Source organism: Hemiscyllium ocellatum, chromosome 3 (assembly GCF_020745735.1).
Source record: "Hemiscyllium ocellatum isolate sHemOce1 chromosome 3, sHemOce1.pat.X.cur, whole genome shotgun sequence".
Classification (NCBI taxonomy): domain Eukaryota; kingdom Metazoa; phylum Chordata; class Chondrichthyes; order Orectolobiformes; family Hemiscylliidae; genus Hemiscyllium; species Hemiscyllium ocellatum.
In genome coordinates, this window is record NC_083403.1 from 103,552,233 (window position 1) to 103,564,970 (window position 12,738).

At 39.2% G+C, this 12,738-nt stretch overlaps 1 protein-coding gene across 1 annotated transcript in view; it reads left to right on the forward strand.

Moving 5' to 3' along the window:
- The window catches only part of opn6a (opsin 6, group member a), an 86,631-nt gene that overhangs the window by 58,190 nt on the left and 15,703 nt on the right, over nucleotides 1-12,738 (forward strand). Inside the window, exons 7-8 of the mRNA XM_060854922.1 lie at nucleotides 10,471-10,537; nucleotides 12,582-12,637. Coding sequence (XP_060710905.1) covers nucleotides 10,471-10,537; nucleotides 12,582-12,637 — 123 coding nt within the window. The remainder of the gene's footprint in view (nucleotides 1-10,470; nucleotides 10,538-12,581; nucleotides 12,638-12,738) is intronic.

Genomic DNA, 12,738 nt, shown 5'->3' on the forward strand with positions numbered 1-12,738 from the left:
GCTGCTGGTATTAGCTGTTACAGGTATTACTGGTGTTAGTTGTTGGAGATGCTACTGTTGTTGGTCTTAGCTGTTACAGGTATTACTAGTGTTAGTTGATGGAGATGTTACTGTTGCTGGTATTAGCTGTTACAGGCGTTACTGGTGTTAGTTGTTGGAAATGTTTCTGTTGCTGGCATTAGCTGTTACAGGAATTACTGTTGTTATTTGTTGGACATGTTACTGTTGTTGTTCTTAGCTGTTACAGGTATTACTGTTGTTAGTTGTTGGAGATGTTACTGTTGTTGGTCCTACCTGTTACAGGTGTTACTGGTGTTAGTTGTTGGAGATGTTACTGTTGTTGGTCTTAGCTGTTACAGGTATTACTGGTGTTAGTTGTTGGACATGTTACTGTTGCGGGTATTAGCTGTTACAGGTATTACTGGTGTGAGTTGTTGGAGATGTTACTGTTGTTGTTCTTAGGTGTTACAGGTATTACTGGTGTTAGTTGTTGGAAATGTTACTGCTGCTGGTATTAGCTGTTGCAGGTGTTACTGGTATTAGTTGTTGGAGATGTTACTGTTGTTGGTCATGGCTGTTACAGATATTACTGGTGTTAGTTGATGGAGAAGTTACTGTTGCTGGTATGAGCTGTTACAGGCGTTACTGGTGTTAGTTGTTGGAAATGTTTCTGTTGCTGGTATTCGCTGTTACAGGAATTACTGTTGTTATTTGTTGGAGATGTTACTGTTTTTGTTCTTAGCTGTTACAGGTATTACTGGTGTCAGTTGTTGGAGATGTTTCTGTTGTTGATATTAGCTGCTACAGGTATTACTGGTGTTAGTTGATGGAGATGTTACTGTTGCTGGTATTAGCTGTTGCAGGTATTACTGGTGTTAGTTGATGGAGATGTTACTGTTGCTGGTATTAGCTGTTACAGGCGTTACTGGTGTTATTTGTTGGAAATGTTACTGTTGTTGTTCTTAGCTGTTACAGGTGTTACTGGTGATAGTTGTTGGAGATGTTACTCTTCTTGGTATTAGCTGTTACAGGTATTACTGGTGTGAGTTAATGGAGATGTTACTGTTGCTGGTATTAGCTGTTACAGGTGTTACTGGTGTTAGTTGTTGCAGATGTTACTGTTGCGGGTATTAGCTGTTACAGGTATTACTGGTGTGAGTTGTTGGTGATGTTACTGTTGTTGTTCTTAGGTGTTACAGGTATTACTGGTGTTAGTTGTTGGAAATGTTACTGCTGCTGGTATTAGCTGTTACAGGTATTACTGGTGTTAGTTGTTGGAGATGCTACTGTTGTTGGTCTTAGCTGTTACAGGTATTACTAGTGTTAGTTGATGGAGATGTTACTGTTGCTGGTATTAGCTGTTACAGGTGTTACTGGTGTTAGTTGTTGGAAATGTTTCTGTTGCTGGCATTAGCTGTTACAGGAATTACTGTTGTTATTTGTTGGACATGTTACTGTTGTTGTTCTTAGCTGTTACAGGTATTACTGTTGTTAGTTGTTGGAGATGTTACTGTTGTTGGTCCTACCTGTTACAGGTGTTACTGGTGTTAGTTGTTGGAGATGTTACTGTTGTTGGTCTTAGCTGTTACAGGTATTACTGGTGTTAGTTGTTGGACATGTTACTGTTGCGGGTATTAGCTGTTACAGGTATTACTGGTGTGAGTTGTTGGAGATGTTACTGTTGTTGTTCTTAGGTGTTACAGGTATTACTGGTGTTAGTTGTTGGAAATGTTACTGCTGCTGGTATTAGCTGTTGCAGGTGTTACTGGTATTAGTTGTTGGAGATGTTACTGTTGTTGGTCATGGCTGTTACAGATATTACTGGTGTTAGTTGATGGAGAAGTTACTGTTGCTGGTATGAGCTGTTACAGGCGTTACTGGTGTTAGTTGTTGGAAATGTTTCTGTTGCTGGTATTCGCTGTTACAGGAATTACTGTTGTTATTTGTTGGAGATGTTACTGTTTTTGTTCTTAGCTGTTACAGGTATTACTGGTGTCAGTTGTTGGAGATGTTTCTGTTGTTGATATTAGCTGCTACAGGTATTACTGGTGTTAGTTGATGGAGATGTTACTGTTGCTGGTATTAGCTGTTGCAGGTATTACTGGTGTTAGTTGATGGAGATGTTACTGTTGCTGGTATTAGCTGTTACAGGCGTTACTGGTGTTATTTGTTGGAAATGTTACTGTTGTTGTTCTTAGCTGTTACAGGTGTTACTGGTGATAGTTGTTGGAGATGTTACTCTTCTTGGTATTAGCTGTTACAGGTATTACTGGTGTGAGTTAATGGAGATGTTACTGTTGCTGGTATTAGCTGTTACAGGTGTTACTGGTGTTAGTTGTTGCAGATGTTACAGTTGCGGGTATTAGCTGTTACAGGTATTACTGGTGTGAGTTGTTGGTGATGTTACTGTTGTTGTTCTTAGGTGTTACAGGTATTACTGGTGTTAGTTGTTGGAAATGTTACTGCTGCTGGTATTAGCTGTTACAGGTGTTACTGGTGTTAATTGTTGGAGATGCTACTGTTGTTGGTCTTAGCTGTTACAGGTATTACTGGTGTTAGTTGATGGAGATGTTACTGTTGCTGGTATTAGCTGTTACAGGCGTTACTGGTGTTAGTTGTTGGAAATGTTTCTGTTGCTGGCATTAGCTGTTACAGGAATTACTGTTGTTATTTGTTGGACATGTTACTGTTGTTGTTCTTAGCTGTTACAGGTATTACTGTTGTTAGTTGTTGGAGATGTTACTGTTGTTGGTCCTACCTGTTACAGGTGTTACTGGTGTTAGTTGTCGGAGATGTTACTGTTGTTGGTCTTAGCTGTTACAGGTATTACTGGTGTTAGTTGTTGGACATGTTACTGTTGCGGGTATTAGCTGTTACAGGTATTACTGGTGTGAGTTGTTGGAGATGTTACTGTTGTTGTTCTTAGGTGTTACAGGTATTACTGGTGTTAGTTGTTGGAAATGTTACTGCTGCTGGCATTAGCTGTTGCAGGTGTTACTGGTATTAGTTGTTGGAGATGTTACTGTTGTTGGTCATGGCTGTTACAGATATTACTGATGTTAGTTGATGGAGATGTTACTGTTGCTGGTATGAGCTGTTACAGGCGTTACTGGTGTTAGTTGTTGGAAATGTTTCTGTTGCTGGTATTCGCTGTTACAGGAATTACTGTTGTTATTTGTTGGAGATGTTACTGTTTTTGTTCTTAGCTGTTACAGGTATTACTGGTGTCAGTTGTTGGAGATGTTTCTGTTGTTGATATTAGCTGCTACAGGTATTACTGGTGTTAGTTGATGGAGATATTACTGTTGCTGGTATTAGCTGTTACAGGTATTACTGGTGTTAGTTGATGGAGATGTTACTGTTGCTGGTATTAGCTGTTACAGGCGTTACTGGTGTTATTTGTTGGAAATGTTACTGTTGTTGTTCTTAGCTGTTACAGGTATTACTGGCGTTAGTTGTTGGTGATGTTACTGTTCTTGGTCTTAGCTGTTACAGGTATTACTGTTGTTAGTTGTTGGAAATGTTACTGTTGCTGGTATTCGCTGTTACAGGAATTACTGTTGTTATTTGTTGGAGATGTTACTGTTTTTGTTCTTAGCTGTCACAGGTATTACTGGTGTTAATTGATGGAGATGTTACTGTTATTGGTGTTGGTTGTTTCAGGTGTTATTGGTGTTAGTTGATGGAGATACTACTGTTGCTGGTATTAGCTGTTACAGATGTTACTGGTGTTAGTTGATGGAGATATTACTGTTGCTGGTATTAGCTGTTACAGATGTTACTGGTGTTAGATGATGGAGATATTACTGTTGCTGGTATTAGTTGTTACAGGCGTTACTGGTGTTATTTGTTGGACATGTTACTGTTGTTGTTCTTAGCTGTTACAGGTATTACTGGTGTTAGTTGTTGGAAATGTTACTGTTGCTGGTATTCGCTGTTACAGGAATTACTGTTGTTATTTGTTGGAGATGTTACTGTTTGTGTTCTTAGCTGTTACAGGCGTTACTGGTGTTAGTTGTTGGAGATGTTACTGTTGTTGTTCTTAGGTGTTACAGGTATTACTGGTGTTAGTTGTTGGAAATGTTACTGCTGCTGGTATTAGCTGTTACAGGTATTACTGGTGTTAGTTGTTGGAGATGCTACTGTTGTTGGTCTTAGCTGTTACAGGTATTACTGTTGTTAGTTGATGGAGATGTTACTGTTGTTGGTCTTAGCTGTTACAGGTATTACTGGTGTGAGTTGTTGCCGATGTTACTGTTGTTGGTCCTAGCTGTTGCAGGTATTACTGGTGTTAGTTGTTGGAGATATTACTGTTGCTGGTATTAGCTTTTTAAGGTATTAGTGTTGTTAGTTGTTGGAGATGTTACTGTTGTTAGTCTTAGCTGTTACAGATGTTACTGGTGTTAGTTGTTGCAGATGTAACTGTTGCGGTTATTAGCTGTTACAGGTATTACTGGTGTGAGTTGTTGGTGATGTTACTGTTGTTCTTAGGTGTTACAGGTATTACTGGTGTTAGTTGTTGGAAATGTTACTGCTGCTGGTATTAGCTGTTACAGGTGTTACTGGTGTTAGTTGTTGGAAATGTTACAGTTGCTGGTATTCGCTGTTACAGGTATTACTGTTGTTAGTTGATGGAGATGTTACTGTTTTTGTTCTTAGCTGTTACAGGTATTACTGGTGTTAATTGATGGAGATGTTACTGCTGTTGTTCTTACCTGTTACCTGTATTACTGTTGTCAGCTGTTGGAGATGTTTCTGTTGCTGGTGTTAGCTCTTACTGGTATTACTGGTGTTAGTTGTTGGAGATGTTACTGTTGTTGGTCTTAGCTGTTACAGGTATTACTGTTGTTAGTTGATGGAGATGTTACTGTTGTTGGTCTTACCTGTTACAGGTGTTACTGGTGTTAGTTGTTGGACATGTTACTGTTGCTGGTATTAGCTGTTACAGGTATTACTGTTGTTAATTTTTGGACATGTTACTGTTGTTGGTCTTAGCTGTTACAGGTATTACTGGTGTAAGTTGTTGGTGATGTTACTGTTGTTAGTCTTAGCTGTTACAGATGTTACTGGCGTTAGTTGTTGCAGATGTTACTGTTGCGGTTATTAGCTGTTACAGGTATTACTGGTGTGAGTTATTGGTGATGTTACTGTTGTTCTTAGGTGTTACAGGTATTACTGGTGTTAGTTGTTGGAAATGTTACTGCTGCTGGTATTAGCTGTTACAGGTGTTACTGGTGTTAGTTGTTGGAAATGTTACAGTTGCTGGTATTCGCTGTTACAGGTATTACTGTTGTTAGTTGATGGAGATGTTACTGTTGTTGGTCTTACCTGTTACAGGTGTTACTGGTGTTAGTTGTTGGACATGTTACTGTTGCTGGTATTAGCTGTTACAGGTATTACTGGTGTTAATTTTTGGACATGTTACTGTTGTCGGTCTTAGCTGTTGCAGGTATTACTGGTGTTAGTTGTTGGAGATATTACTGTTGCTGGTATTAGCTTTTTCAGGTATTAGTGTTGTTAGTTGTTGGAAAAGTTACTGTTGTTAGTCTTAGCTGTTACCGATGTTACTGGTGTTCGTTGTTGGAGATGTTACTCTTCTTGGTATTAGCTGTTACAGGTATTACTGGTGTTAGTTGTTGCAGATGTTACTGTTGTGGGTATTAGCTGTTACCGGTATTACTGGTGTTAGTTGATGGAGATGTTACTGCTGCTGGTATTAGCTGTTACAGGCGTTACTGGTGTTAGTTGTTGGAAATGTTACTGTTGCTGCTATTAGCTGTTACAGGAATTACTGTTGTTATTTGTTGGAGATGTTACTGTTTTTGTTCTTAGCTGTTACATGTATTACTGGTGTCAGTTGTTGGAGATGTTTCTGTTGTTGATATTAGCTGCTACAGGTATTACTGGTGTTAGTTGATGGAGATGTTACTGTTGCTGGTATTAGCTGTTGCAGGTATTACTGGTGATAGTTGTTGCAGATGTTACTGTTGCGGGTATTAGCTGTTACAGGTATTACTGGTGTGAGTTGTTGGTGATGTTACTGTTGTTGTTCTTAGGTGTTACAGGTATTACTGGTGTTAGTTGTTGGAAATGTTACTGCTGCTGGTATTAGCTGTTACAGGTATTACTGGTGTTAGTTGTTGGAGATGCTACTGTTGTTGGTCTTAGCTGTTACAGGTATTACTGGTGTTAGTTGATGGAGATGTTACTGTTGCTGGTATTAGCTGTTACAGGCGTTACTGGTGTTATTTGTTGGAAATGTTACTGTTGTTGTTCTTAGCTGTTACAGGTATTACTGGCGTTAGTTGTTGGTGATGTTACTGTTCTTGGTCTTAGCTGTTACAGGTATTACTGTTGTTAGTTGTTGGAAATGTTACTGTTGCTGGTATTCGCTGTTACAGGAATTACTGTTGTTATTTGTTGGAGATGTTACTGTTTTTGTTCTTAGCTGTTACAGGTATTACTAGTGTTAATTGATGGAGATGTTACTGTTATTGGTGTTGGTTGGTTCAGGTGTTATTGGTGTTAGTTGATGGAGATATTACTGTTGCTGGTATTAGCTGTTACAGATGTTACTGGTGTGAGTTGTTGCCGATGTTACTGTTGTTGGTATTAGCTGTTTCAGGTGTCACTGGTGTTAGATGATGGAGATATTACTGTTGCTGGTATTAGTTGTTACAGGCGTTACTGGTGTTATTTGTTGGACATGTTACTGTTGTTGTTCTTAGCTGTTACAGGTATTACTGGTGTTAGTTGTTGGAAATGTTACTGTTGCTGGTATTCGCTGTTACAGGAATTACTGTTGTTATTTGTTGGAGATGTTACTGTTTGTGTTCTTAGCTGTTACAGGCGTTACTGGTGTTAGTTGTTGGAGATGTTACTGTTGTTGGTCTTAGCTGTTACAGGTATTACTGTTGTTAGTTGATGGAGATGTTACTGTTGTTGGTCTTAGCTGTTACAGGTATTACTGGTGTGAGTTGTTGCCGATGTTACTGTTGTTGGTCCTAGCTGTTGCAGGTATTACTGGTGTTAGTTGTTGGAGATATTACTGTTGCTGGTATTAGCTTTTTAAGGTATTAGTGTTGTTAGTTGTTGGAGATGTTACTGTTGTTAGTCTTAGCTGTTACAGATGTTACTGGTGTTAGTTGTTGCAGATGTAACTGTTGCGGTTATTAGCTGTTACAGGTATTACTGGTGTGAGTTGTTGGTGATGTTACTGTTGTTCTTAGGTGTTACAGGTATTACTGGTGTTAGTTGTTGGAAATGTTACTGCTGCTGGTATTAGCTGTTACAGGTGTTACTGGTGTTAGTTGTTGGAAATGTTACAGTTGCTGGTATTCGCTGTTACAGGTATTACTGTTGTTAGTTGATGGAGATGTTACTGTTTTTGTTCTTAGCTGTTACAGGTATTACTGGTGTTAATTGATGGAGATGTTACTGCTGTTGTTCTTACCTGTTACCTGTATTACTGTTGTCAGCTGTTGGAGATGTTTCTGTTGCTGGTGTTAGCTCTTACTGGTATTACTGGTGTTAGTTGTTGGAGATGTTACTGTTGTTGGTCTTAGCTGTTACAGGTATTACTGTTGTTAGTTGATGGAGATGTTACTGTTGTTGGTCTTACCTGTTACAGGTGTTACTGGTGTTAGTTGTTGGACATGTTACTGTTGCTGGTATTAGCTGTTACAGGTATTACTGTTGTTAATTTTTGGACATGTTACTGTTGTTGGTCTTAGCTGTTACAGGTATTACTGGTGTAAGTTGTTGGTGATGTTACTGTTGTTAGTCTTAGCTGTTACAGATGTTACTGGCGTTAGTTGTTGCAGATGTTACTGTTGCGGTTATTAGCTGTTACAGGTATTACTGGTGTGAGTTATTGGTGATGTTACTGTTGTTCTTAGGTGTTACAGGTATTACTGGTGTTAGTTGTTGGAAATGTTACTGCTGCTGGTATTAGCTGTTACAGGTGTTACTGGTGTTAGTTGTTGGAAATGTTACAGTTGCTGGTATTCGCTGTTACAGGTATTACTGTTGTTAGTTGATGGAGATGTTACTGTTGTTGGTCTTACCTGTTACAGGTGTTACTGGTGTTAGTTGTTGGACATGTTACTGTTGCTGGTATTAGCTGTTACAGGTATTACTGGTGTTAATTTTTGGACATGTTACTGTTGTCGGTCTTAGCTGTTGCAGGTATTACTGGTGTTAGTTGTTGGAGATATTACTGTTGCTGGTATTAGCTTTTTCAGGTATTAGTGTTGTTAGTTGTTGGAAAAGTTACTGTTGTTAGTCTTAGCTGTTACCGATGTTACTGGTGTTCGTTGTTGGAGATGTTACTCTTCTTGGTATTAGCTGTTACAGGTATTACTGGTGTTAGTTGTTGCAGATGTTACTGTTGTGGGTATTAGCTGTTACCGGTATTACTGGTGTTAGTTGATGGAGATGTTACTGCTGCTGGTATTAGCTGTTACAGGCGTTACTGGTGTTAGTTGTTGGAAATGTTACTGTTGCTGCTATTAGCTGTTACAGGAATTACTGTTGTTATTTGTTGGAGATGTTACTGTTTTTGTTCTTAGCTGTTACATGTATTACTGGTGTCAGTTGTTGGAGATGTTTCTGTTGTTGATATTAGCTGCTACAGGTATTACTGGTGTTAGTTGATGGAGATGTTACTGTTGCTGGTATTAGCTGTTGCAGGTATTACTGGTGATAGTTGTTGCAGATGTTACTGTTGCGGGTATTAGCTGTTACAGGTATTACTGGTGTGAGTTGTTGGTGATGTTACTGTTGTTGTTCTTAGGTGTTACAGGTATTACTGGTGTTAGTTGTTGGAAATGTTACTGCTGCTGGTATTAGCTGTTACAGGTATTACTGGTGTTAGTTGTTGGAGATGCTACTGTTGTTGGTCTTAGCTGTTACAGGTATTACTGGTGTTAGTTGATGGAGATGTTACTGTTGCTGGTATTAGCTGTTACAGGCGTTACTGGTGTTATTTGTTGGAAATGTTACTGTTGTTGTTCTTAGCTGTTACAGGTATTACTGGCGTTAGTTGTTGGTGATGTTACTGTTCTTGGTCTTAGCTGTTACAGGTATTACTGTTGTTAGTTGTTGGAAATGTTACTGTTGCTGGTATTCGCTGTTACAGGAATTACTGTTGTTATTTGTTGGAGATGTTACTGTTTTTGTTCTTAGCTGTTACAGGTATTACTAGTGTTAATTGATGGAGATGTTACTGTTATTGGTGTTGGTTGGTTCAGGTGTTATTGGTGTTAGTTGATGGAGATATTACTGTTGCTGGTATTAGCTGTTACAGATGTTACTGGTGTGAGTTGTTGCCGATGTTACTGTTGTTGGTATTAGCTGTTTCAGGTGTCACTGGTGTTAGATGATGGAGATATTACTGTTGCTGGTATTAGTTGTTACAGGCGTTACTGGTGTTATTTGTTGGACATGTTACTGTTGTTGTTCTTAGCTGTTACAGGTATTACTGGTGTTAGTTGTTGGAAATGTTACTGTTGCTGGTATTCGCTGTTACAGGAATTACTGTTGTTATTTGTTGGAGATGTTACTGTTTGTGTTCTTAGCTGTTACAGGTATTACTGGTGTTAATTGATGGAGATGTTACTGTTATTGGTGTTGGTTGGTTCAGGTGTTATTGGTGTTAGTTGATGGAGATATTACTGTTGCTGGTATTAGCTGTTACAGATGTTACTGGTGTTAGTTGATGGAGATGTTTCTGTTGCTGGTGTTAGCCCGTACTCGTCTTACTGGTGTTAGTTGATGGAGATGTTACTGCTGTTGTTCTTAGCTGTTACAGGTATTACTGGTGTCAGTTGTTGGAGATGTTTCTGTTGCTGGTGTTAGCTCTTACTGGTATTACTGGTGTTAGTTGATGGAGATGTTACTGCTGTTGTTCTTAGCTGTTACAGGTATTACTGGTGTCAGTTGTTGGAGATGTTTCTGTTGCTGGTGTTAGCTCTTACTGGTATTACTGGTGTTAGTTGATGGAGATGTTACTGCTGTTGTTCTTAGCTGTTACAGGTATTACTGGCGTTAGTTGTCGGAGATGTTACTGTTGTTGGTCTTAGCTGTTACAGATATTACTGTTGTTAGTTGATGGAGATGTTGCTGTTATTGGTGTTGGTTGTTTCTGGTGTTATTGGTGTTAGTTGATGATTCTGTGTGGATTATCACCGTTACAAAATCAGACTCATGTCCAATTCCTAGATTGGAGTACTGTATTGAGAGAGTCAGACAAGCCAGTTACATCACCAAATTGCACTTAATGCGTGGTTACTGGTAGGTACCTTTATCAGAGACGGTAAAAGACATTTCTGCGTTTGTAACCCCAAATGGGCGATATCAGTTTAAAGTGCTGCCCTTTGGAATGAAGAATGCACCCGCCACATTACAAGGACTCAACTAACTAGCGTTAGTTGTTGGAGATGTTACTGTTGTTGTTCTTATTTGTTCCAGGTGGAACTGGTGTTCGTTGTTGAAGATGTTACTGCTGCTGGTATTAGCTTTTTCAGGTATTACTGGTGTGAGTTGTTGCCGATGTTACTGTTGTTGGTCTTAGCTGTTACAGATGTTACTGGTGTTAGTTGTTGGAGATGTTACTGTTGTTGGTCTTAGCTGTTACAGGTATTACTGGTGTTAGTTGATGGAGATGTTACTGTTGCTGGTATTAGCTGTTACAGGCGTTACTGGTGTTAGTTGATGGAGATGTTTCTGTTGCTGGTATGAGCTGTTACAGGCGTTACTGGTGTTAGTTGTTGGAAATGTTCCTGTTGCTGGCATTAGCTGTTACAGGAATTACTGTTGTTATTTGTTGGAAATGTTACTGTTGTTGTTATTAGCTGTTACAGGTATTACTGGCGTTGTTGGTGATGTTACTGTTGTTGGTCTTAGCTGTTACAGGTATTACTGGTGTTAGTTGTTGGAAATGTTTCTGTTGCTGGTATTCGCTGTTACGGGAATTACTGTTGTTCTTTGTTGGAGATGTTACTGTTTTTGTTCTTAGCTGTCACAGGTATTACTGGTGTTAATCGATGGAGATGTTACTGTTATTGGTGTTGGTTGTTTCAGGTGTTATTGGTGTTAGTTGATGGAGATATTACTGTTGCTGGTATTAGCTGTTACAGATGTTACTGGTGTTAGTTGTTGGAGATGTTACTGTTGTTGGTCTTAGCTGTTACAGGTATTACTGTTGTTAGTTGTTGGAAATGTTACTGTTGCTGGTATTCGCTGTTACAGGAATTACTGTTGTTATTTGTTGGAGATGTTACTGTTTTTGTTCTTAGCTGTTACAGGTATTACTAGTGTTAATTGATGGAGATGTTACTGTTATTGGTGTTGGTTGGTTCAGGTGTTATTGGTGTTAGTTGATGGAGATATTACTGTTGCTGGTATTAGCTGTTACAGATGTTACTGGTGTGAGTTGTTGCCGATGTTACTGTTGTTGGTATTAGCTGTTTCAGGTGTCACTGGTGTTAGATGATGGAGATATTACTGTTGCTGGTATTAGTTGTTACAGGCGTTACTGGTGTTATTTGTTGGACATGTTACTGTTGTTGTTCTTAGCTGTTACAGGTATTACTGGTGTTAGTTGTTGGAAATGTTACTGTTGCTGGTATTCGCTGTTACAGGAATTACTGTTGTTATTTGTTGGAGATGTTACTGTTTGTGTTCTTAGCTGTTACAGGTATTACTGGTGTTAATTGATGGAGATGTTACTGTTATTGGTGTTGGTTGGTTCAGGTGTTATTGGTGTTAGTTGATGGAGATATTACTGTTGCTGGTATTAGCTGTTACAGATGTTACTGGTGTTAGTTGATGGAGATGTTTCTGTTGCTGGTGTTAGCCCGTACTCGTCTTACTGGTGTTAGTTGATGGAGATGTTACTGCTGTTGTTCTTAGCTGTTACAGGTATTACTGGTGTCAGTTGTTGGAGATGTTTCTGTTGCTGGTGTTAGCTCTTACTGGTATTACTGGTGTTAGTTGATGGAGATGTTACTGCTGTTGTTCTTAGCTGTTACAGGTATTACTGGTGTCAGTTGTTGGAGATGTTTCTGTTGCTGGTGTTAGCTCTTACTGGTATTACTGGTGTTAGTTGTTGGAGATGTTACTGCTGTTGTTCTTAGCTGTTACAGGTATTACTGGCGTTAGTTGTCGGAGATGTTACTGTTGTTGGTCTTAGCTGTTACAGATATTACTGTTGTTAGTTGATGGAGATGTTGCTGTTATTGGTGTTGGTTGTTTCTGGTGTTATTGGTGTTAGTTGATGATTCTGTGTGGATTATCACCGTTACAAAATCAGACTCATGTCCAATTCCTAGATTGGAGTACTGTATTGAGAGAGTCAGACAAGCCAGTTACATCACCAAATTGCACTTAATGCGTGGTTACTGGTAGGTACCTTTATCAGAGACGGTAAAAGACATTTCTGCGTTTGTAACCCCAAATGGGCGATATCAGTTTAAAGTGCTGCCCTTTGGAATGAAGAATGCACCCGCCACATTACAAGGACTCAACTAACTAGCGTTAGTTGTTGGAGATGTTACTGTTGTTGTTCTTATTTGTTCCAGGTGGAACTGGTGTTCGTTGTTGAAGATGTTACTGCTGCTGGTATTAGCTTTTTCAGGTATTACTGGTGTGAGTTGTTGCCGATGTTACTGTTGTTGGTCTTAGCTGTTACAGATGTTACTGGTGTTAGTTGTTGGAGATGTTACTGTTGTTGGTCTT